This window comes from Alligator sinensis, unplaced genomic scaffold (assembly GCF_000455745.1).
Source record: "Alligator sinensis unplaced genomic scaffold, ASM45574v1 scaffold123_1, whole genome shotgun sequence".
NCBI lineage: Eukaryota > Metazoa > Chordata > Crocodylia > Alligatoridae > Alligator > Alligator sinensis.
In genome coordinates, this window is record NW_005841985.1 from 2,856,298 (window position 1) to 2,882,593 (window position 26,296).

General features: G+C 44.0%; 1 protein-coding gene across 8 annotated transcripts in view; it reads right to left on the reverse strand.

The window, feature by feature from the left end:
- Positions 1–26,296, reverse strand: part of LOC102381386 (cAMP-specific 3',5'-cyclic phosphodiesterase 4D) — a 431,023-nt gene that overhangs the window by 190,766 nt on the left and 213,961 nt on the right. For all 8 annotated transcript variants that reach the window (XM_025201141.1, XM_025201143.1, XM_025201135.1 and 5 more), the window contains exon 2: positions 11,586–11,777. In XM_025201141.1, the coding sequence (XP_025056926.1) occupies positions 11,586–11,728 (143 nt within the window). In that variant the 5' untranslated portion in view covers positions 11,729–11,777. The remainder of the gene's footprint in view (positions 1–11,585; positions 11,778–26,296) is intronic.

The following is a 26,296-nucleotide window of genomic DNA, read 5'->3' on the forward strand; positions in this document are numbered from 1 at the left end:
CTGATGGGGCGCACCCAGAGAGTAGTGGTGGATGGGTTGTACTCAACCTGGCGAGATGTAAGCAGTGGGGTACCCCAGGGCTCGGTCCTCAGGCCCGCACTGTTTAACATCTTTATCAGTGACTTGGACAAGGGGGTGGACAGCACGCTGTCCAAGTTCGCTGATGACACTAAGACGTGGGGCGAGGTGGACACACTTGAAGGGAGAGAGAAGCTGCAACTAGATTTAGACAGACTACAAAAGTGGGTAGATGAGAATAGGATGAGGTTCAACGTAGACAAATGCAGGGTGCCGCACCTTGGGAGAAGGAATCCACAGCATACATACAGGCTAGGGAGTGCCCCTCTTGAAAGCACAGAGGCGGAATGGGATCTTGGAGACCGCAGCCAGCAAGGCCAGCCATACCTTGTCATGCATCCAAAGATGCATCTCAAGCCGGTCCAGAGAGGTGATCCTCCCCCTCTATACGACTTTGGTCAGGCCGCAGTTGGAGTACTGCATCCAGTATTGGGTGCCGTACTTTAAGAGGGATGTGGCCAGCCTGGAGAGGGTTCAGAGGAGGGCCACCTGCTTGGTGAGAGGGCAGCAGGACAGGCCCTATGAGGAGAGACTGAGAGACCTGAACCTGTTCAGCCTCAGCAAGAGGAGGCTGAGAGGGGACCTGGTGGCTGCCTACAAACTCATCAGGGGAGATTAACAGCAAATTACCTTACCTACCTACCTTATTTCCATTGTACCTATTCTCATTCATGCTTCCTTCCTTCACAATAGAAACATTGTCTCCTGTCTTAACTCCTATCCATCTTCTTCCCCTTTTGCTTTTCTTCTCCAAGCTCATTGTAAGCACAAGGACAAATTCTATTCCACCTACTGGGTGTCTAGGTGGATTTAAGCACCAAAATGCAATTCTATACTACCCTATTCAAGAGCATGAAAATCTATTAATACATCTATTTTTTAGTGAACCTTAAGCCTGAGAGACAAAAAAGCAAGAAGGAGGAGGAGGACCCATCCACTTTTTGCAGTAACCGTTTTCCAGGAACCTGAGCAGGATGGAATAGGATCACACTTATGTGCCTAAATCCACTTATGCTTCAAACAGGTGGAATAGAATCTGGGCTGTATGCTGCAATTAGTATCTAGAGTTCCTGTCTTCTCCAAGTCTGTTTCCTTTTGTCCAAAATAAAATGTAAGCCCCTCTGATGTCTCCTCATGAATACCCAGCCATCAAATCAAAATTCAACAAGGCTTACATAGATGTCAGATTCCACCTGCCTTCTTGATCAATGCAAACAACATTGCTATCCACCTTGTCTCTCTGGCCTGTAACCAGGGTTGCCAACTGTCCATAAATTTATGGACAATTCATAAAAATAATGGTCATACAAGCATGTCCATAAAGTCTATAAAATATTTCAATGTCCATAAAATTAACAGACAGTCAGTAACTCTGCTCCCCCTACTGCTACCCCTGAGACCTTTGGAACATGGAAGTGCTTGTGTATTGTCTGTGCTAGGGGTGGGATTCCTCTTGACCTGCTCTCGGTGGGAGGAGGAAGGTAAGGGTGGGACTTAATGGCAGGGAGTGTGTCCAATCATAGGGCTGGGAGTATCTCTGTCCTGTGCTCAAGTTCCCTCCTGGCCACCTCATGGAATAGACATCCCCTGTGGTGGTGCGGGTAGCATGGAGCCAGCCAGGGGAAGGAGTGGGGAGCCCTAGGCTCCAGACACAAAGAACTCACCAATATGGCTTAGGAGGCAGCAATACTCATGGGATAGAGGACAGACACCAGAGCCTGAGCCACTGTGTAGAAGCCAGGGCACCACTGATGTCTGTGTGTATGTCTTAGCCCTCTGTCTCCAGAGTGGGGAGTACCTCCAAAGCAGAAACTTCCATCCCCAACAGCTGCTCCCATTGCACACACTCCCTGTGGAGCATCCTAAGTCTGGGTACCCCCTTTGAGGCTCTGCCTGGAGCTGGGCTTGAGCACTGGCTCATTTTGCAGCAGGCAGCTGATGCCTGCACCCTGGTTTGTTCCTCTGGTCTACACACACATCATGGTTGCTCCAGGGAAGCTCAGAAGCTGCAGATACTGAGAGAAGTGCCACTGCAATGAAATTTTCCACCTGGGGTAAAGCCTGCAGCGGCAGCCCACCTTCACCCCGTGCACAGATCCAGCGGGTACATACCCCACCATGCTTGCACGGGGGTGTGTGCAATGGAGGAGACTGCCCTTCCCCCATCCCTGCCTCTCCTGGATGTGCTGCTCGTGGCTCCGTCCATGCCCCACCCAGGCTGGGCAGCACCTGTTGGCACCCGTTTACATTAGCATCCAAAGTGGCTACCCTGCTCGCTCTCCACCCCGCCCACCCCCCTGCCTTGCTACAGCACTGGCTGGGAGTGTACAGAGCCAGTCCCCAGAACTCCTAGATTCCTTTCACATCAGTCTCCTAAGGGACCACATGCAGTACATCCCCTCTGGGGAAGTGGGAGGGCAGATCCCTCCATGGATTGTGAGTGTGCATGTGAGTGTGAGTATGAGTGTGAGTGCGTGTACATGTGCACATGTGCATGTGCATTAATTCAAATTATATTATATAACAAAATGTAAAAAACATATCATTAAGAAGTGTGGTTCTCTGTAAAAAGTTTGCAGATTGTCAGTAAAAAAATTTCTTGGATTGGCAACCCTGCATGTAACTTGGGAATGATTTTTATCTTAGACCTCTCTCCAGGTCTTAATATCCTTCCCATATATCAATCTTGCAGCTTTTCTATCCATGCACACAGCCAAACTCTTATCTGTCTCTCAGATTCTTGCATTTTGACTATTGCAGAATCCTTTTCTCTGGCCCTGACAAATGCAATCTTGCATGTTCAAATCCATTTAGAATGCTGGTGCCTGTCACTTTGAACATCACTCTTCTTTTTGCATCCATTCACTCTCTTCTATTTCTCTATTACATCAAACATAAGCTGCTAGTCTTCACTTTCAAGGCCATTTGCTATTTATCCTTACATCTCATTCACTGCTGAGTGAATTGACTCCCATCTGCACTCAACAAATTGTGCCATCATCCACTGCTTTCTGTTTCTGCACTTCTTTCCCTTCACTTCTTGGAGAGCCCTCATAAACATCTAAAAAGCTATCTTAATAGCCTGCTTCAAATATTTCCCCAAACTTTTCCTTTCTCTGGCATCTGCGCAACAACTTGACAATCAATAGACTGCAGATGCCACTGTCTATCATGCTAACTGGTATTGTCTAATTGTTTTCCAGTTTTCTCCTTTCTATCTGCTTGTATCTATTTGTTGTCTAGTCTTATTCCAAGATTGTAAGCTTTTTGGGGCAGAGACAGTCTTCCATTCATAGTTTATATAGCATCTTCCTTGTTCACAATATAGTTCTGGTCCATGCCAAAAAGTGACAGAAGTTCATAGGGGTTCATACAAATACAAAATAAGATCATGGCCTTAGTGCCCACAATACTGGCATCTGTGTTTACATTTACTCATAACATTTTGCATTTCTATTTACCATATTTACTTGTATCTAAGATGACTCTGAATTTAAGATGACCTCCCCAATAAATTTCTTATAATTCTCCATGTATAGAATCTAGTTATTGGAGACTTGTCTTCAACTCTTTAACTCCCCCCTCCTCCCCCCCCCACACACACACTGCTACAGAGGGGCTAGCAGTGGGAAGGCAGGTGGTATGGGGAAGTCAAGCAGTTTGCTCCCTGCTTATGCCTACCCTCCTTCCACAAGCTATAGCCACAGCTGCTGCCTGTAGTCACCCCCTATCCTACCTCTGTACCAAACCACCTCCCCACTGTAGCTACTTCCCTCATGTCTCCCCCACCCCTGAAGCATCTGTGCCTGCCCCCTCCTCCCCCACTCCCCTTGCCTTTGCTCTGTGCTGGTAGGCTCCATCCACTCTGCAGCCTGGGGCACTGAGCATGGCCCCAGCCCAGCCAAGCCTGTAGCAGCAGCACACAGCCCACATGGTGGCTACAGAGGCTAGACTAGAGCTGTGTTGCATGCCCCAGGCTAGAAAGGAAAGGAGCCTGTTGGCATGGAATAAGTGTAAGGGAGTGGGAGAAGGAGGGGGAGGGAGAGGGGCAGGTGGGGAAGCAGAAGCTGCAGAGCGGAGAGATGTGAAGGAAGTGGCTACATGGGGGAGATGGTAGGGTAGAGGCAGGGTGCAGGGGGGACAGGTGCAGGCACCAGCTGCAGCTATGGCTGGACCCCAGGTAGGGGCTGAAGCCTGAGCCATAGCAGCTGCCTTCCCCTTCCTCCCCCTCCCCTCCCCACCTTCATATGTGATTCTAAGATGAAGGGCTACAATATTAAATGTGTGTGTGGGGCGGGGTGGAATCTTATCTTAGAATCAAGTAAATACAGGTTTCCCTCATTTTATGTGGGTTCTACACATGCAAATTTGCTCTTATGCAATGACCCTTTTTGTACCCCACATTTGTTATATGCGAAGTAAATTCACTCTTATGTAATTGGCATAGGTGTGCTCCTCCTTCCCTAAGCAGGAAAGTCTGTGGGGGGAGGGGAAAGGTCTGGGGCCCCACTCATCACAGTCCCTGCTGCATCTGCTGTGGGAGAGGCTGATGCCAGCAGCCTGCAGCCACTGGGCTGCACCGTGCCCCGAACCCCACAGGGCTCTACTTGTCCCCACTCACCCCAGCCCCTGAGCTGTGCTGTGCTGTAGTGCAGGCAGCTGGCATCAGCAGTTCCCAGGTCCGCTGCAGCAGGGGCTGGTGAATGGGGACAAGCGGAGGCTTGGGGGACATGGGAAAACTTGTCCCTCTCACCCCAGCCCCTGCTGCAGTGACCCTGAGAGCAGCCGACATCACCTGCTTGCACCACAGCATAGCACAGCCCAGGGGCTGGGGTGAGTTCAGACAAGCTGTGCCCCTGGAGCTTCCGCTTGTTCCCACTCACCATAGCCCCTGCTGCAGTGGCCCTGAGAGCAGCCGACATCACCTGCTTGCACCACAGCATAGCACAGCCCAGGGGCTGGGGTGAGTTCAGACAAGCTGTGCCCCTGGAGCTTCCGCTTGTTCCCACTCACCATAGCCCCTGCTGCAGTGGCCCCAGGAATGGCCGATGCCAGCTGCAAAGAGAACTGTCTGTAGGTGCGGGGCTGGGGGGGGTGCAGGTCTTGCTACTATGCGCACCCCGGGAGGGCTGGGGGCTGGGGGGCTGTGCCGGATTCTTCCTGGGGGGGTGCAAGGACCTGAATCTGTGCACACAATGATAGCAGGTTGCCACCCACCTTGAGTGCTGGGAAGAGCCTGGTGCTGCCACTGGCCTCATCCTGCAGTGGCAGCCTGCTCTTATTCTGCATGCAGATCCGGGGGCACGCGCCCCCTGGGAAGAGTCCAGCACAGGGCCCCAGCCTGCAGCCCTCCCAGGGTGTACATAGCAGCAAGAAACCATGCGCCCCGTGCCTTGCACCCACTGACAGTTCCCCCTGCTTTGCTCCCTGCTGCAGCCCTGGGAGAGGCCGATGGCACCTGCCTGCAGCTGCTGGGCTGGGCCGTGCCCCTCCTCCCACCCCTTCCTTAGCCCCAGCCTCAGTCCCTCTCTACCTCACCACCATGAGAATGTATCCCTATTTGTTACCTTATAAGCTGGGTTCCCTTTATGTGAATTTGAGTTACATGCAGTTTTCCAAGAATGCAGTTTTCCAGGAATGCATATACCACATAAAGCGATGGAAACCTATATGATAGTATTTCTTTATCTGCTTTTTCTGTTGCCTACCACTACTGAAATCCAAACCAGCAGCCTAAAACCTGCTTATGTTAATGCATACTGGAAATGACAGCTATTTCTAAATTAATTTGGAAGTAATACACTTCTTTCCCTCCAAGTACATATTTACATGCTATGAAATACATATTAAATGCATAAAGCTACTGTAAATGTAGTATCACCTCTGATTAGACACTCAAGATTCAAGAAGTTCCAGCCTTGAAAGTTTATTCTGCAGTGTTAATCTAACAAAGTTGTATACCCTATATATTTATAATAGCATTTAAGACGTGTGTGTAGGTATGTGTGGTGTGTGTGTGCGTGCACACACTCAAGCATGGGTGTGTGTAGCGGTCTTTTTATATAAATATGTATATATAAATATTTGAATATAATTGAAAAAGGAGAATATAATTATATGTAAAATGGCAAGGTTAACAGTATTAGAGCAACTTCTTTTGAAACGTATCCTGACTGAGACCTTAATTCCTTGACTTTAACAGTCCTTCAATTTTGGGACTAGAAATTTTATTTGCATTAACATTTTACATTTTCTGAAGGAAAAATAAATAAACTTTTTAGCTTGGAGAATTTATGAGCTTTTCTGATTTCACTGACAGGACCTTCTAGTTCTTTGAACTGCATCAATTTGTCTTCATTACTAACAAATCTATCTGGTCTTAACAAAATCCTTCTGAGTTGCAGCCACAAGTTCAATCACTAAACTTTAGGGAAACTGAGGAAAAATAGCTGACTTTGTTTTCAATTATGTTGGCCCATAGAACAAAAATGATCTCAGACATTTCTGAGCCACACAGACCAAGAATTATTATAATTAACATCACACAGAAGCTGGCCTAGTGTTTAAATTTGCAGAAGCTGCTTGAAGGTGGCCAAAATCCACGACTGGATACTTAATGTACAAAAAGAAGCTAACGATTTTGCTTTGCCTTTAGAGCCCTCATTTTAATTTTTTTAGGATTCAAAGAATGGTAAGAACCAGAAGACCACGTAGAAGGTGACATTAATCCAGCATTAACAACTGCCTAAGGTGAGATTTGCTTGAGTAACAAAGAGACCAACTGGATATACAATTGCTTATAAAAATATTGGCAAATAATGTAACATAAATGAGCAAATACTACAAGACAAAGGGGATGAAAATTAGGCTTCAATTGTGGTCTTAAGATGATCAAGTATCTGTTGCCCTGAAGTGAACACTCAATGGTATGGGTAAAAAAATGGATGAAGCCTGATAAATGTAACAATCTTTACATATGTTACTATATTTGCTCTCTTTACTATTCTGTTTTCTTTCACTCTGTCTTTCCATTTTTACAGGTTTTTCTATCCAATATCTAAGATCTAATTTAAAAAGGAACTCAGCTGAGGAGAATGGATGAGATGCATCTGATCTCACCCAGCAGGGGTCTGGCACAGCCAGAAAAGAACCCGGATTCCTGAGTTCCACACAGCAGTGTAACAAGCAATGGCAGTGGCCAAGGCAGTGGCAGTGGTGGCTGTGCTAGCAGCAGCAGTGGCTGCCAATCTTGCATGCCCTCAAAGTAACTGCCTGGGGATTGTGAACTGGTTGCCTGTAATTAGGTCACTAGCTCCAAGCTGGTGCTCTCACTAGGTGGCCACATAGTTCTTTCCTGCATGGAACATGTACTTTAGGATCATGAGACTGTTAACTCTTACATGGACACAAAGATTTCTTGAAAAGCATATCCATCTGTGAAAGAGAAAGGTATTCCCTCTTAATCGCAAGGCATGAAGGTCTCTGTTATTGTCACCCTTCCTCTTACAGTATCAGGACAGTTCAATAATGGGAGAGAGAAAAAAGTACTTGGTAGAGTGAGAGGTACTTAATTCTCTAAGCTAGGGACAGACTCAAAAAGTCTGAGCCTGAATTGATGCAATCTTTGCAGGTTAGTCTAAACTGCCTAGGCTAAACTGGTTTGTAACCACAAAGATATCCCAGAAATGCAGGCACATGCTTGCAGTGACTTAGGCTAGAAGCTGGGGGGCACTAGAACAGCCCTCCCTGCCATTCCACAGATCCCACAATGCTGAGCTGGGGGGGGGAGGGGCCAGGCCCCCACAGGATGCTCTGATTAGGGCGGGATTCCTGTAACAGAAAGGACATTCAGTGCACACAAACTAGTTAGCAAATGGCTGAAACCGGTTTGAGATAAACCTGATTGAATGTAGTATCAGACTTAACTGATTTGGCTCAAACCAGTTTATGCAATGTCTGTTCAAGACCCCTTGCAGGTTTAAGTCAGAGACCTCCATCATCCCAGCATGCTCTCTGGGCTATGCTGTGCTCCAGAGAGCTGGACTGGCCCCTCCCCTCTGCTCTCAAGCCAGAGCAGGGGTACGGTGTGGCCAGATACTGGCCTGCCATGGTCCCTGAGGCAAATTCCTCCCTCTGTCCCCTTTCATCCCCTACTGGCAAATCCTGCGGACCTCCATGGCTTTCCTGCATCCTTGCAGAGATGGAGTTAATTCCTCCCTCTGTCCAGCTTGCCTGCAGCCAAGGAGGGGATTAATTCCACAGTGGTCTGGAGTGGAGGAGAGAGGCAAGCCAGTCCCCTGTGAGCCCAAAGTTAAGACCTGTAGAACCACACTGAGAGGTGGGAAGTGTTGGCAAAGATCTGACAATTATCACACATGTGCTGGAGATAGAGTTAAGGGAAGCTGCAGACCAAAGAATGCAGAGAGCTACATTTACATTATAAAGCAGAACCTGTAAAACCTAAACAAAGCCTTCCTGAATGCCTGGCTGTAAGGAGACACTCTGCCCTCAAGATTATGTAAGGCTTTCTCTTGTCTTCTTGCTTTACATTTTAAGTTAGACTAAGTTGTGTATGCTGTGTTTTACTGTATCTGGGCTGTATCTTAGCTTAGGTGAAGATTTTTGGTAGTTCCCTGTTGTATGCTTTGCAAATTGCTATGTTCAATACATGCTTGCTTCAGAGAAAGGACTTTTTCCCATCCCATCCCATCCCCATGCTCAGTCTGGCAGCAGCTTCTTCCCCCCACACCCCCTGCTCCAGGCTCATGGCTGTTATCCTGTGTGTCCTGCTAGCCCCAGCTGGTGCCTAGCCACGCCCCCTCCACTCCAGCAGGGAGGGATGAGAGCCTTGGAGGGCATCTTTCTTTCCTCCCCTTTGGCAGTGACTGGCAGGCATGCTTTAGCACCTCCCGGGCTTCTGGCTTGAGCTACTGCGGGCACATGCCTGCATTTCCTGGTTTAACAGAGAATGTCTGTCCAGTTATTAATAAGTTTAAGTTGAGCAGCTTAGACTAACCTGCAAACAGTAAATCAATTCAGGCTCAGGCTTTTTGAATGTCTGTCCCTAGCCTCACAGTCCAGAATGAAAGCAAGCAAGAAGGAGAATGACTCTGTAGTGCAGTGATTCAAGCGCTAGCTGGGGCAGATGGAATCCTGAGTTCTTGTTCTTGCTCCCTGGACAATTTCTCCATTTTATATTACTTAGTCTTTGAACAAAAATGGGAAATAGTCCTGACAGCAGACACTAGAACCCAGGTCTAGCCCTCCCAGCTGAGTGCCCTAAACACTATGCTATAGAATCAGGCCCCTCTTTGCTTCCTTTCCTTCCTTGCAGTCTTGGCTGTACAGTGGCCTTCAGCTGGAGGGATAGGTACCTCAATCCAGACTAGCTTTGACAAGGGATGGACACTTAATGGCCTCTCTTGGGAGAAGGGTAATGTGGGCTAAGGAAATCCTAGAATCCAGGTCTCCCACTTGATGGATGGGAGCATCACAGCCTCTGCCACCTCCTACGCTTCTTCCCATGTTTATGAATGGAAGTAGCAGTTACTGCCATGCCTTGTGCTGAACTCAGTGTTGTTGGATTGCCTTAGTGACATTGAGAACATGTCTACCAGAGCTCCTCAGGATTCTCAGTTTCTGAATCCCAGTGGGATTTAGGTGAGAACTATATGTCTGATGCTTAGATTGGGGAAGTTCTGGCCATAGGCAGAATTGCAGGTGCATAATGAAATTTTGGGTCAAAAAAAGAAGCACTTAATGAGTTTATGCAGCTGAGGAGCAGCTCTTTTCATAGTTCAGTTTTAGATATAAGCACCTAAAGCAAGATAGAGGAAACCTTTACACATTGAAGTCTTTTGTTTTTCAACTGGGCATTCTATATGTGCAAATGCAATGTGTTTTCACATCCCAATCAGGCAAGGCAGGAGAGGTCATGTCTCACTAATTTGTAGTTTCAGATTGCTCACATAGGCTAGAATTCACCCCTGCACAAAGCCAACATAGTGTTTAAATCTGCAGGGCTTCAGTTGTGGATAGGGTTTATGCTGGATCCATGCATATAGATATATTTCACTCACAATGACCTAAGTAGCAAAAAATACTATTGGGAAAGTAAGTGGGGGAGGTAGGGGGGGACAAAACAATATCTGATGCATGGGCAGCAAATAGTGGTCCCAAATTCCTAATTGCTGCAGTGGAATACCATTTGAATTCTCAATTGCTACTGGGAAATATAGCACCCCGTATCCTGATGACTGATTCTGTACATTTTGTTTTGTTACTTCTAAATCAGGAGACTCAGTGGATTTTTATTAATTTTTATAAGATTAATCTTAACATTTGTATTGAGGTCTGTTGTTTTTATGTTTCACTTCATTATTCACTTGGAAACTCTGCAAGCCTGACAGTCTGTTTTAGAAGTTTATAATTTAATCATAAACACTTACTCAGCAATGAAAGTTGGAAAAAATCATTTAGCCATTTTTCATTTTCAAAAATGAAATGAATTTCATTTAAAAATGAGCAGCAGCCAGAAAGTTACATGTATTTTCAGTGTCTTATATTTCACTTCATGTGAGAAACACAGATTTGTATCTAGAAGTATTTGCAGCATTACCCCATTAGCAGATGTTAAAAGTTAAAAGCACTGAGGAGACAGACAAGATCATTGTTAAAATTCTACTACTAAATCCAAGGGAAAGTTGGAGTGATTTCTTGTCTCTGATGGAATTCTCCCCCCCTGGAAACTGCTGAATCATTTCAGTCAGCCTCAAAAGAACTTTAGAAGAGAAACATCTTCCCGTTGGAATGGATGGGGCTGCTAGAAAAAGAAAACAAACAATACAATTCAACGTGAGGGTACTTTCTTCCAAACGTTTACCCCTCTGACCAGTATGTTACTTTATCAAATAGATATTTTTCTAGGAAATGGCAACTTATTATATTTTATGTTCCAAGTGATTAACCCTGTCAAAATAGTTCTTGCTTAAATAGAAGAGAAAAATGAATAAATTCTCCAGTGCCTTGTTCCACTTGCTGCAGGCCACATGCAAATCCAGTGCACGTGAATTATCACAGGTAATTCAGGATTGAGAGCCCCAGTAAGAATATCCTTTGGCTAAGAAGCCACATAAAGTTGTTTAAAAAAAACAAAAAACAAACAAACAGAACACTAAAAAAGTAGCATATTCAGCAACTGAGATGGCATTCTAAAAATAAATATATAATTTAGACATCAGAGTTCCTGGGTTGGTTTGATACATTTACCTTGGTTATTTTAAAATGACACTGACAATATTAAGCAAGTGCATACAATATTAAGTATTCTCTGCTATGTCCTCACATTACAACATGACAAAGTACATATAAACTTCAGCAGTATTAGTACATGTTGTGTTTCAGTTCAGAAGGGGATTTAGGATTGCAACTACGTAACAAACCATTTTCTTTGGGCTTGTGGTTAACACAAGATAAAACATTGGCTGACATTTTTTGTAAACACTTACATGTCACTGGCAATGGAGGAGTTCCTGGACATAGACTTTGGAGAAAGGTCATAGTCACTATCTGACCGGTAGAGGAAGGACTCCCTCCGTTGACTGTGGACAAAGTTTGCCTGGAGAATTAGCCCTGACCCAGGGCTCGTCATGGGATCCAAGGGACTCCGTCCCGATGATGTGCCATTGTCTACATCAAAACTGTAAGAAAGGGGAAGAAAAAGATTTATGCTACAGGTCTAGCAGTTTTATATAAATAACAATTACAGCTATAAGAACCTATCACAAAATTTCACTAGCTGATACCTCTTGTTACAGCAGAAAATCTAGAACTGGTCAACTCCACTGTTAAGTGCTGATATGCAAGAAAGGCAAAATGGGGGGAGAGATTTTTAAGGGAGAAAGAGAAAAAAATACTATTAAGGCTTACTAAAGGCTACGTTCTTTTCAGGACATGATGTCTCTACTTTGCGCTTAGGAACTCAATATGTGTACCTTCACAGTTGAGAAGTATGCTGTCTCCCTGTTCCTCTCACTAGTCTTTACCTTTCCTGACCTTCTCCCCTTGATCTCCCTGCCACCACACACCTGATGACTCCTGCTTCTCTGATATCAGGGACCCATCACAGTGATATGTGAGCACTACTCCAATATTGAAACAACAATTGTCCCCCTCCCCCCCTTTTTTTCAGCTGCTAAGAGTTGGATGCTTGACTAGACTTTAGGGCCACATCCAGATGAGCGAGCATGTGCCTGTTGTGGCATCTCATGAGTTGGAGGTGCCACAGGAGGCATGCTAGGAACAAAAAAATGCAGCATGCACTGTACATTTGATACTGGGAAATCCCAGTATCAAAAAAAAAAAAACAAACCTGAAAAAAATCAGCACATTTCAAGCTCCTGGAGAATCCCCTGAGGCAACTGGAGGCTTGGTCCTCCAAAAAGAAGCTCTAGAACCTGGCCAGAGCATCTTTATGGCTGCTGAATGCCTCTGGTGCTCCAGCACCCTGCCTCAGCATGCTGCCAGGCCAGTACTATGTGCCATATGAAACCCCTAGGTCTCAGGCAGCACCATGCACTGCCAGGGGTCTCTGCCAGAGGCGGGCCACGAGTGCCCTGACAGCCTGACTGGCTGCTGCTGCAGAGGGGGGGCTCTGTGCCATAGTGGGGGGGGGGCAGGTGGGGGACCCACCCTTCCCACATAGTGTCTACCAACCCAGCCCCCCCCACTCCAAACCACTCCCACTTGCATACCCACCCACAACTGCCACACTGCAGCCATGCCCCATGCCCACACCAGTGCTAGGACATGTGGCCCAGCCTGGGGAGGCTCCTGGTTCCAGAAACCACTTGGGAGGGGTGTGATGGGCTGGGGGTAGTGGTGGAGGTGGCAGTAGGGGTGTGTGTGTGAGAGAGAGAGATTGGTTTTGGGGATGGGCATATGCTCTGGGTAGGAGAAGTCACCAGAGCTTAGAGCCCCTGCTAAAGCAGCCTGTGCAGGGGGAGGCTGGCCTGAAATGGAAGGGGCTTGCCCAGCCCAGTCCCTGAGCCCCAGTTAAAGGCTTTGCAGGAATGGCATGGGGATTGCTGGGGCTTGGGCACAGGTGCAGAGAGCTGAAGAGTAAGGGCTGGCACTGCTCAGAGCCATAAAGCAGCTAGTGGGACAGTTGCAACTGGACTCATATCCTGGTATTGGGACAGAGCTGCTGCTGGGAGGGAGCTAGTTGGGGCAGAGAGGGGCTTCAGGTCAAGAGTGAGGGGCACTGGAGGGGAGGGGGCTGTGGGTTGAGAGTGAGGGGCAAGGGCATGGGCAGGACACTAGGATATCAGTTCTGCTCAGCACCCTAAATCCTGGTGAGTGAATGGGGCAGGGGCAGCTCTGATCTTTCTATGATAAAAAAAACCCAAAAGCAAATGCAAAGTGTATAAATATTTAGAATTAATTTTATGATGATGCTAGTGATACTGGCAGGCTTCCAAATTGCTTTAAAATTGTAAATATATCAATAAAACATTGCCCAACTGATCTCTCTATATATGTAGTGGTGTTTCATTTTAATTACAGAAGAACATGGTTTTTTGGTATTTTAATGAGATAATTTGGGGTGGGGTTATCAGAGAATTTGCCATTTTTAAACAGGGAACACTAGGATCTCTGCTGGAGACCCAGGCAGAGGAGCCTGCCCAGGGCCAGCACCAGGGACCCAGCTGGAGGGCAGATGAGGTGGCTGACCCTCCTGGATATTTGGGGCCAGAAGGACATGTTTTAACAGTTCAAAATTGGCCACCGCAACGAGCATATCTTCCGAGCGAAAGCTTCCCCGATGGTAGAGTGGGGCTACCAGAAGACATGATAGCAGTGCTGCACAAAGGCCAACTGCGCAGCCATGGCCCACTAGCAGCTGGTTCAGAGGTGTAGGAGGCTCTGCTGCAGTGCCCATACCACAGCCTAGGTGGCTGTGCAGTCCCCATCTGGGTCTGGCAGGCACACAGCCATGGGGCTGCAGGTCCAAGGGGGCGGATGCTGTCGCAGATGGCAACAAGTCACAGCCAGGTGGCAGCCCCCACTGCTAAACTGCTGCAGTGCATAGAGGATACAGAGGCCATTCTAGGTTAGCACTGCTATAGCAGTCTAGCTGGCACAAGGGGTAGTGTACCCAGATACGAACAGGCTGGGCCTCAGAAGCTCCCTGAGTTGCTCACCAGGGCAACTTTTTATACTGCTGGGGCTGAAGATCAGGGAGGAGCTGGGCATGGTCAGTTTGGCCCAAGTGGCACAATTTTCCCCACACCAAAATGTATATTCAGGCACATGTGCTAAGGCACATATCTCCAACACAAATCTGTGCTGCTGCTAATTGAACTGCTACAAGTGCATGTTCCTGCATGTGTGGACATGCCCCAGGGCAGTGTCTGTGTGCATTTATGTACTGGGGTACTTGTTGCTATAAAGTTAAGTCAAAGAAATGAGCTCTGCACTCTGCCAAGCATGGAACGATTTGTAGCCGTCCTGATCTCTTGCTTTACTGAGTTCCATTGTCTAGATTCAGCTCCTGTGAAAAATCTGCCTACTCCTGTTTTATGAATACTATTGGTAAATCATTTCACTGTTTCCAGGGAACATGGTGTCATAGGAAGCCATGGCCATAGAAGAAGTGATAGCTCTAGTTACATGAAAAGCTAATTCCACAAAGACCTTGGAAAATTAGAACAAAGACCTTGAACCGGACTCTGTAACAATGGGAAATGAGTACAGAATGTAAGCACCAGGAGGATGCGTTCATAGCAACCTGGGCTGCCTAGCAACCTGACAGCTGCATTCTGTACCAAAGGGAGTTTTTTTGGAGCCTGTTGCTAAATTTTGAGATTTAATGAGGTGTAATAATCTAGCCTAAAGGTCACGTATGTATGGACAGGCATCTCAGGTCTGTGTCTGATAGGTGACAGCATAGTCTTCTAGCCAGCCCCAGATAAATGTGAGTGATTCTTGTAATCCTAGCTATTTGTGCCTCTAAATCAAATAAGCAATTTTAGTTCCAGAGTTATGTAACAGGAAAGGTATTTGGGATACCTTGGGAGCTGCTACATTATACACCTCTTGTAACCCTGCTGACATACAAATATTGGAAACTAAAAGTTAATTCTAAAAGAATGCTATTAATGTCTGTGGTGGTGAACTTGATAAAGGAGGTCAGTTCAAACATCTGACAAATGTCAAGAATGAATGAAATAATTGTGTCCAGCTTGATCTCTCCATCCTTTCCAAGCAGGCAGCCAGGAAAGAAAAGAGGCACTTGGGAGTGGAAAGTGAGTAGAGTAATTGATGATCCACTACAGAAGTTTATATGCAGAGAAAGGAGATGGTAATATCCAAAATACATTATGCTAGTTTGTAAAGATACAATTTCTTAAATAAGGAACTTTTTAGAGAACCATGCTTAGAGAAAACACATATTATATCTCAGTTAAATATATATACCCATAGTTGAGGAAACAATGTTCCATGTCAGATTACATTCAGCTTTGCACACGTGCAATAGCAGGTAACTGCTTCATTACCAGAGGTAATTTATTTGTAACTACCATCTACCATTGCTAGTAGCTTATAAAGTCAGAAGAGTTGGTGTTTCATGGGGTGATTTCATTTTCATTTTCTTTTTGCTTTTTAAATAAACCATCCAAAAAGCAGCTATTACTTTTCCAGGCATGGTTATGCACTGCCTGGGAAAGGATGAATTCATGGTTTTAGTTTGAACGTTTTATTTAATCTTTTCTTTAGTCATTCCTCCATGAATGTCAGGCAGTCTGTTGTACTTTAGCTGGATTTCATTGGAATCTCTCACCGCCATATATTCCATCCATCACAAATGGTTGAATATAGAAAAGGAAAACAAACCTTCTCTAACAATATTCAACACGTCAGTGTTCAAAGTGGATCCAAGATGAAGAGATGCTTTCTGAACAGTGCATTGGTTAAGTAGTCAGTAATAAAATGCACATTTCTAAGCTATTTCTTTAAATTAAAGTTCCTTTCACTCACATGTGAGTCCTTTTCCTGTGTCCTTAGACACCCTGTCATTGTGGGCCTCAGAGACTTTCTGAATCTCAAATTAGCAGAATACTATAATTTGAGAAATAAAGTGTAGCACTTAAGGGCTCATGATTATCCAGCTTGTTATTTTTGGCTACCTTCAGAAATTAATGGATCGGCTCCGTCCTCCATCCAGAGTCAGCTCACTCATTTAAAACACTCCTTCCATTTGGTTCTGCTTACATCTCTGCCCAGTGCCCCGGAGTTTGCTTACACCGTACATCTATTTTGTTTTCCCATAAACTACATTCATTTCTTTAAGTACTCCTGATATCTGGCAAAGTAGCCTGGCTAATATTCACCAAACACTCTCCCACTCATTTGTCCTACATGTAAGGACATGACATGGCACTTTACTGCTTTAAAAAAGAACAAACAAACCCTATTTACTTCTCCTCAATAAAGCAAAAAATCAGAAATCCAATTTCTGCTTGAATATTTAGAATGGCACCTTTGGGGAGCAGGAAATATATATTCACTAAGTACTATGTTAGAGTACTGGAAAGAGCCCTGGACTGGGACTTCAGGAACTGAGGTTCTAGTTCCAGCTTCACCATTAGCCTGCTCAGGGAGCCTGGGCAAGTCACTGCTGCCCTCTTTGTTTCAGTTACTTCTGTAAAATGGGGATAATGATCCTGATCCCTTGGTAAAATGCTTTGATGTCTACTGATGAAAGGTGCTTTATGAAAGCTACCTATTATGATGACAATAAAGCACAATACATACCCTTTGCTTATAAGATAACGCCCAAAATTCTCAAGACTTGCTAATTGACATTTCAGATGTGCTATTCACCAGCAGGTCCTGCTGATCTGTGTGCAGGTACTGGGCAGATTTTAGAAGTGAGGCACTTTATTTAGTTCATGTATATACAAAGGGGCTTTTATATATGAAAAACAGCCTTTTGTGCAGGTCTCCTCAACCATGGAATTAGTTAAATTAACACAGGGTATTTTATTAGATTAAGACAATATTTGGGGTTAATGTCAGTTTAAGTTTTCTTAATTTGTTTTGCATTGTTTAACTGTTCACCCTGGCAGATGGTATGAATTTTTCACTTATCATTCTTTTTCTCCCAGGTTAAATTGTACTTTACTGCAGAAGATTTTGCCCTTCACTGAACAAAAGTTTATGTTTTAAAAGTATTTAACATTTTAAAATACATAAGTTGAATAGATGACAGAGCTGTCACTAAATTATTTTAGTCATGAGGGACAATAACCTGCATTTCTGGATATATACAACTATGGATGAGGCCAAAGAGATGTTTCCGTTTGCAAAAAAGTTGGAGTTTTATTTGTGCTGCCTTACTGGGCCCACCACATGGGTATCAAAAGTGAAAAAGGCTCTTGGTATATTAACCAGCTGTTGAGTTTGCACAGAATGCCTAGCATCTCTCTCTTACCTAAGTATTTCATTAAAAATATGGATTAATGCTGCATTTGAGGGAAACAAGTCAGATGTGCAATGGAGAGGGGCAGTTTGGGCTCTTGAACCCTCATCCTGCAGCCTGGAACTGACTTTAGAGTTGCTATTCTGCTACTTCCTTTCAGTAGACTTGCTCCAGTGAAGAACTGGATTTTTTGGAACTCAGCTGATATACAGATCCTCCTGTTTAGCACACATTATAGCCCCAGAAAAGAAGGGTAGAAAGGTGCATATTGTCACAAGAAAGATGCACTGCTTACACAAATTTCAACCACTGTGAATCCGTCACTGTGGGTTTCTATTAGTATACAGTTACTTTGCACTGGTAAGTGACAAGGTGGTCATTTTAAGTTACAGAATTCAGTGTGGAATGAATTATACACCATAATACCTAAGCTAGAGAAATTAAGTCCCAAAAGAGTTAAGAAATGCCAGTGTAAACTTTGCCACTTATGGTATGCATTTTGACAAAGCTTCATATGATATCGCATATACCTTTGTGCACTAGAGAAGGAAGGATTTCAGTTTTCACCACTCAAGAGTTCACATTTTAAAAATATTTAAATTTATTCATTCCCACACACACACGTAGAATAGGAATGACAGACCTATTAATCATTTTAGACACGAGGGGCAATAATCTGCACTAAATTCTGCCTTTAGTGTTCAAAGATGAGGCTCAGTAAATCAGACAAATGATCAGGGTTTCTTTGCTTTTTCACATCCAATGTGTCCCCCATGTCTTAATCACTGCATGCTGCCTAAACCTAAAACTAACAAAAAGTCATAAAGGTTCAGGACAGAAATTACACATAAACTAGTTTAAGCGATCAGAAACTGGTTTAAACCTGCAACAGAACATAAGCTCAATGCACATAAACCAGTTTCAAAATGGCTGAAACTAGTTTAACATAAGCCTGGTTGAACGTAGTATCAGACTTAACTGATTTGGCGCAAACCAGTTTATGTAACTCCTGTCCTAGATCCCTTTCTAGTTCAAGTTAAATCACTGTCCCCCAGCATGCTTTCCAGCCCTGGTCTGGGCAGTTCTGTCTGCTTCAGAGAGCAGTGCTGGCCCACCCCTCTACTCCCTAGCTGGAGCAGTAAGGGCTGGCTAACAAGGGGGTGGAGAGTAGGGGAGGCAAGCCTGGCTGGGGATGCAGCCCACTCTACAGAGGGGGACTGCCCCCACCCCGCAGGCAAACCCCAGCTGGGGCCAGGGAGGGACATTAAACACCCCTTCCCCCACTCAAACTTGCTGCTGGCTGCAACTCTGTAGAGCCCTGCTGCTGTAATTCTGGACTGCAAATCATAGAGACCTCAGAGGCAGCAGGAAAAGGAAGTGAACACATAGTCAGAGAGCCATGCTCTAGCATCCCTAAGCCACTGCAGGTATGTGGCTGCATTTCCTGAATCAAAGGTAAATGTCTATTCACTTCTGTTTCAATTTAATCTGTGCAGTTTAGACTAACCTGCAAAGACTGAATTGATTCAGCCTTGGGGGTTTCGACTGTCTGTACCTAGTCAAAAGTAGTCAAGAACTATCTTACAGTGCACAGTAAGCACATGCCTCATACACATTAAAGCTGTGATCCTCACAACATGCTTTCAGGGCAGGAAGTACTATTACCCCATGCAATGTTCAGGAAGATTAAATGTTTTGTTCAAGGTCTCATAGGAAGTCTGTGGTAGCAGCAGGAAATGACCTAAATCTCCTGGATCCTAGTTCAATGAATTCTTTCCCTTTCAGGGAAACCCTGCCTCACTTGCAACACAATATAGCTTTTCTCTGTTCTCATGCTGCAGATCAAATCTTTGCTCAGCTCTACTTATTCCTCAGTCCAATGCATGAAAAAGTAAAGCAGATATCCTGTGTCAAAAATTATATACAGTTATGTATTAAAAACTGTATCATAATGCATGCTCACAAGAGGACAGAATTAAGATTGAGTGGGTGACCTTTACTTCGTAATTTTTTTTCTGGGCAAATGCTTAACAACCTAGTTATTTTTTTAAAGAAGTGTCATGTTTGTGTGAATTCCCTAATGTTCTTAGAAAAGAAAATCCTGTGTACAGTTATTTTTCTAGACACCCTAAGCATTCTTTATTGTACAATTTGAGACAGAAGTTAGGCAGGAACTCTGATGCTAGTTCATGCATGCCTTTCTCCTAAGAAAGGAAACTGCTATTGTCCCATGTATCTTCAATCACAGGAGAAGGCATAACACAGCCAACAAAATGTCTGAAGCTAGGTATAAGCAGAACTGATTCTGTAAATATGTCAAGTATGTTTTGAAATTCCTAATGCTTTTTACACATAACAGCTAGTTTCTATTACAATAATATGCATGTCTCAGATACCAATCCCAGGCCAACTTTCAAATTTAGAACTAGTCCAAAAATCAGAAATTGTATTTTTTTTGGTAAGGGGAGAGATGTTTTTTGGTTCTGGAAAATAGTAGAACATTTTTTTTCCTCAAACTCACCATAAAAATAACTTGCCAGATCAAATAAACTTGCCATATCTCAGTCAGATAGTCAGACTGGAAGAAGTAATCATGACTAGTTAGAAACCCAGGGCCTGATTCTTTGCTGTATCCAGCAGCATTTATAGGACTAAATTGAGTGTACTGTTTACATCTTTTTGCTACAGTGTAGAAAGGAAAAGGCCTCAATTTCCTCACTAGGTTTTGGACAGTTGACCTGTGCAGGAATTGGTGATCTGTCCTACTGGCCTGCTTTTGTGCTCAGAGCTTGTCGGGGCTATCCAAAGTATGCGTGTTGTAGGTTGGTATGTAACCCAATCACACAGGGGCTGATCACAATCTGTTCTTAGATAGCACAGCCTTTGAATTTGCTCTGCTTTAGATGGAAATTATTTCATCAGGATATGCTAGTTCAGCTGATGTGGAAACCATGCCAAGTATTATGGCTCAATTATTCAAATAATGTATAAAGACTCATGTGACACTGTGTCAGCAAAAGGCATTTCAACAAAGTTGGTCATTGTCCCAAAGGATGTTAATATTACAAATTGTGTGAGAAATGAAGGAAAACAGCTTTTCTTTCAAGAAAAAAACAGAAGTTGACTATTAGCATGAGCTTCTTTTTTATTGAAGTATTTCAGACAGCCATGACTAACTTCTGCCTTGATTTCCTCAGTGAATGCAAATTCAGAGTTCTATGAAGACATGAAGAGCAAAGCAGCCAAAATAGCCTCCCTGTATTCATCTAAAGTCTTGTTCAAATTAACATGCGCATATTAAAATTGGGTTCCTTTGTGAAAATACTGAATTTTGAAGAAACTTTAAATATCAACCTTAAACACTGGAGTATGCACAAGTAACATTTATTTGGCCTACTTGCATTCTGATTAATTACTCTGACATTAAAATCCTGGAGCCTGAAAACTGACTTTTTATCCTGGTCTTTATAACCTGGAAAGAGCCATGCAAAGGCCTCTCAGCAACAGAGATAAAAATCTAGTTTATTTCTCTTCATTAGAAGTCTTCTACAGCTAGCTTTTCCTATTGACTCACACCAGGACTTCAGGTGTTAAAATTGGTTAATCTAGCTTCTTCAGGAATTAAAAAAAATCTTAGAAGTTCTTGAATGGCTTCACATAATAGCTTGTTATCTGAACTGAACTTCCTATAGAGACACTAACTCTTTGGGTTTCTTTAGTACGATTCTTTTACATAGACAAGTGCCCAGAGGCTCACTGTAACAGTTTTCTGTTTCCTTTGTACCAGTAAGAAATATGATAGATGGAGGTGATGGGAATATGTTAGAGAACATTTTTTACAGGAATTTCAGTATAAAATATTTTATTCCACTGCCCTGCTCTTGCAACAAATATCTCTGAGAATAATCCATATGCTCTCCATAGTGAAACATCATGAATACTTGACCTTTGTTGAAGGGATTGTACTATATGTTTTATAATAAAGGAATATTGATAAGAAGCCTAAATTTGAATTTTTTTCTTCATGTAAGATTAGAGAATTCAAGTCAACAATCTTGTTGTGACTTTGGATTTCTATTATTCAAACAATTCAGTAAACCACCCTTATAATTAAATCTATTTTTAGAAGTGATGGAGGGGGTGGATGGGAGGAATTTCAGCTGAAAATATATGAAAATTTGTCATTGGATGCAATGTCTTTGTTTTAGCACCAGAAATTATGTTTACTTTGGTATCACTGGCTGCTTGTACATACCATGGGAGTTTAATTTGGTTTAGTTCTCCCTAAATTGAAACAGTGGGTTTTTAAAAACACTGCTTAAGTTTAGGGAGAATTAAACTAAACTAACCCCCATGGCATGTACACAAGGGTGGGGGCCCGATCCTTACCTGCCTCTTCGGCAGAGATGGGGGAGCTGCCGGTGGGCCAAGCGGTCCCTGAGCTGCGTGGGGGGCCCCCAGGCAGCACCTGGCCAGGTGGTCCTGGGGGCCTGCCACAGCTGTGGAGGGAAGCACTGCCCCACCACCCCCCCCCCCCCCCCCCCCACCGCAGCTGGCAAGGGAAACACTGGGCCCCCACACAGCACAGGCAGGCAGGCTCCAAGGAGAAAAAAGACCAGATCAGGCTCACTGATTTTTTTAATTTATTTTTTTCTTCGTCAGTGGAGCCTGCCTGCATGGGCTCCCACCAGGTCCCACAGCCAGGGCCCACAGTTGTGTGAGGGCCCACCAAGCCCCGAGCATGTCAGCTTCCAGTGCCCCGTGCACCATTGCATTTTGTTAGGTAGCAAACTAAAACACCTCAGAGATGTTTTATCTTGCTACATACCAAAGTCATTTAAAGCAGAATACGTGTTGAGTGTGCAAAGACCAGTGCCATTAAAGCAGAATACGTCACTGAATGTGCAAATAGCAACGCCATTAAAGTGGTGTAAAAGGGCATTTAAGCTGCTTTATAGGCCAATTTTGTGGAATGGACAAAGGCCCACTGTCTTTGGAAGCATTCTATATGATAAAATATCATGCACAGGGGAAAAATACTAGGACATCATGGGATGATGATATATTTACCTAGAAAAATGGACTGAAATTAAGAGAATCATAAAAATAAGGCTACCCAATTATGTTTGACAATAATCCACCTCTAAATATTTAAGATGTTTTTCTTATAGTATCTTAACTATTAAAGCTGCATTAAAATGGCAAAGAAGCTTCTTAGACTATCTAGTCAGTCTCCTTAAAATAGATTTTCAAGTGTTTGATCACTTATTCCAAATATCACAGGCAGTCAGACTTTACCATCTAGGGACACCACTCCATAGATTTAGCTAACGCACTGTCAAGATGTTCCTGATATTTAAACTAAAAAATGCTCTTTTCTTTAAGTTGTCTTAGGTATACCTCCATATATCATCTATCTTTTGTAGTAACCCTTTAAAATATTTATACACTTTATTAGATTAATTCTAATGTTCATGCTGTTGTTTCTATGTTCATTTTTATGTTCTTTCATTCTTTCTTCCTAGTGAATTTTTCTACCCACGGCTCATTTTTAATATTTTGTGAACAATTTGTGTACAACTTTCTAGCAATGTGGTGCACAAGAAGTGAAAGCTGAATTCCAGATATCACCATACCAAAATAATAGGGATGAAGATCGTCTCCTCTTTGCCGTGTGACATTTATATATAGTCTAAAAAAACACTTTTCTTTTTGCAGCATAATAAAAGTGCAAGGTAGCAAATAACAAAAAAACCCCCACAATTTCAATGAGATGCAATAATTTCTAGCATTTGTCATATGAAAGTGAATAAAATATTAATTTTGAGTTTGTAATAAAGAACTCTGTCCAGGGTTTTATTTATTTTAAGTACTTTTGTACTTTTCTTTGTCCTAATAATTTAAATAACCTTATTATCACCAATTTACAGACAGGAAAGAGAAAGCCCCTGACAGATGTTAAAACAATGGCATCATTGGAATTGGAGGAATTTTATGTCCCATCCTAAACATCATGCCTCCTGCTGTGCCAGAAGTAAATGGAAGGAGGCACAATGTTTGGGATATGGCATAAAATTCTTCTGATCCCAACTGTGCAACTGTGGAGCTGCTGCCAGTCTGATGCACAGACTGGGCAGGTAGCTCTGTCCCAAACCCAGGGTTTCCCTCAGTCCTGAAGCAGTTCCAGACCTGGGATTATGCAAGGCCAGGAAGACAACCAGCTGATTCTTAGCCCCAGCCCTGGTCTGGTTTCAAAACCAAGGTTGCCTGGGGCAGGCTGACAATCAGCTGATTGTTGGCTTAGCTCTGGTTCCAGAAGTGCTGTACATTTAATTTATGGTGCCATACAAAAGATGTTCTATGTATTTTATGGAATATCTTTGTGACTGGTTTGCCACTTAATGGTATCACAAATCAGACAAATGGGTAGCACCATTATTATTTATGAAATAATTGACAAATTTATTGCACCATAATTGTAACATATGCCAGGGGCCTGAGGCACAGAGATTGATTTTGTGAAGATTCACAGTGGAAATCTGTAGGAAGGACAGGACTGAATTTGTGAAAGTCATCTTTGTTATCTATACCCAGATGCCTTTTATAAAGGTTGTACATAATAAATGTCCTTCCAATATTTGTCACACATTATTTCATGTAATTTCTGCATGAATCACATTTTGAGAATGACTTTTTGCAGATCTATCTATTGAAGAATAATCCTTCCTTCTTCCTCACAACATTACAGTGTGCTGGTTACTCCATAGGGCCAGGAGGGAATATTTGACCCTCCTTCCCTGTATATTTTAACAACTTCTGCAGGAGCAGTATTCATCTAAAGATTTGGCTACCATAGTCCCCTTGCTTTACCTGTGGCAGATTAGGACATTATGTCTTGTGTTGGGTCTAGGTTAACTGTATAGTTTTGCTAGGAGGTTAGACAATGGATTTGTGTAAGATGGTTTGGATAGGGAGGATTCTACCTCAGGAAGGGAGATGGACTAGATGATCTCTAAAGGACACTTCCAATAGAGGTGCGCTGATATATCAGGCTATATCAGATCAGCATCAATAAAAAGAAAATTTACATTATTGGCAATTTGCTTTTTTTGACCAGTGATAGTGTCGCTGATAAATGCTGGGTGTATGTGTGCAGCAACAGCATGCACATGGCCAGGAATGCAGCCTGGCAGATTAGAGAGCAGCATCTGGCCAGTAAATTGGGAGGCAGGGAGATGAGTGTGCTAAGGGCAGATCAAGGTCCCCACAGTGAGGAAAGGAATGGGGCTGGGGCTGGGGTAGGTGCTGTCCAGCTGAGGCAGGGTGGAGTGCGCGATGGAACAATGGGTGGCTCATCCAGGGGGTGTGGGGGTGAAGAGGGGAGGCAATTCTCTGCTGTGTGCACACCCCTGGGGGACACATGGGGGGCATGTGCCCCCCCCTGGATTTGTGCGTGGGATGAAGGTAGCTGCCCACTGCAGGCTTGGGGCCAGGGGCTGTGCTGGCCTCTTCCAAGCAGGGGGGCTGGCCTACAGCTGCACTCAGGGTAAGGGTGGGGCAGAGCAGGTGGTGGTGGCAATGGGAGTTGGGGCTATGGCAAATTTTGGGGTGGCTGTATCCAACCCCACAGTTACTCCTCCCAGTGCTGATGCCACCCACCCCATTCCTGCCGGCCCCAAGCACAGCCCTGGCCCAGCCCCTCCACTGGGAAGAGGCTGGTGCAGCCCCTGGGCCCGAGCTTGCAGCCACTGGCCCTGAGCTTGCAGTGGGCAGCCTGCCTTCGCCCTTCACACAAATCTGGGGGGGAGGAGGGGCACATGCCCCTATGCTTTCCCTGGGGGGTTCGTTCATGGCAAGGAGCCACCCCTCTTCCTCACCCTCTATGCCCCCTGGACAAGCCACCTGCGGCTCCGTCCCATGCCCTTCCACTCTGGCTGGGCAGTATCTGCCCTTGCCCCATTCCCTCCCTCATCATGGGGGCCTCGATCTGCCTCCCCACACCCCTTTCCACCACAGATTTATATGCCAGATGCTGCTCTCCAAGCTACCAGGCTGCATATCTGCTATCGGATCAGTATCATCCAATATGGCTAGTTAATAATTGGCCATCAGTATTGGCCAAAAAAGTTTATCAGTGCACCCCTACCTTCCAGCCCTACTTCTCTATGATTCTAGGATTGCCTAATTTGATATTCATTACCACTGTTAATTTAAATTATTACTTTAAGTAGTTTGGAAACTGAAGTGGTAAGGAAACATGCATAACATGCATTAAAAAATGGCTGTGTGTAATAAAATTATTTGTAGTGTTTTGTAGTTCTAAGTGGTGTTATTTCTCTCTCTTTTTGGATTTATTTCTAATAAATGTAAGAGAAAAGCTTTTGGGGAATGTTTCTATTTATTTTATAATTAATAAAAATGCACAGCAACATAGCAAACCTATTGGCCAACACCAACCGAAGTCTCTCCAAATACCACCTTAATGCATTCCACAGCCACCCCTTTTATGCCAAACCTCAAATGTAAATGTGAACCTAATATATCTGTACATTATTAGAATTAAGTTCTGTAGAAGCAGGCTAGAGAAATAAAATCCAAATTCCAGGAAACTGCACTGACAACAGCCATCTTCCTGTTCATGAATTCATTGAATTCTGGAAGTTATTATCAGAAGTTACTGAGCTGCTTTTAAATGATTTCAGAGTCAACCATGAAATGAGATGGGTATGTAGGGAA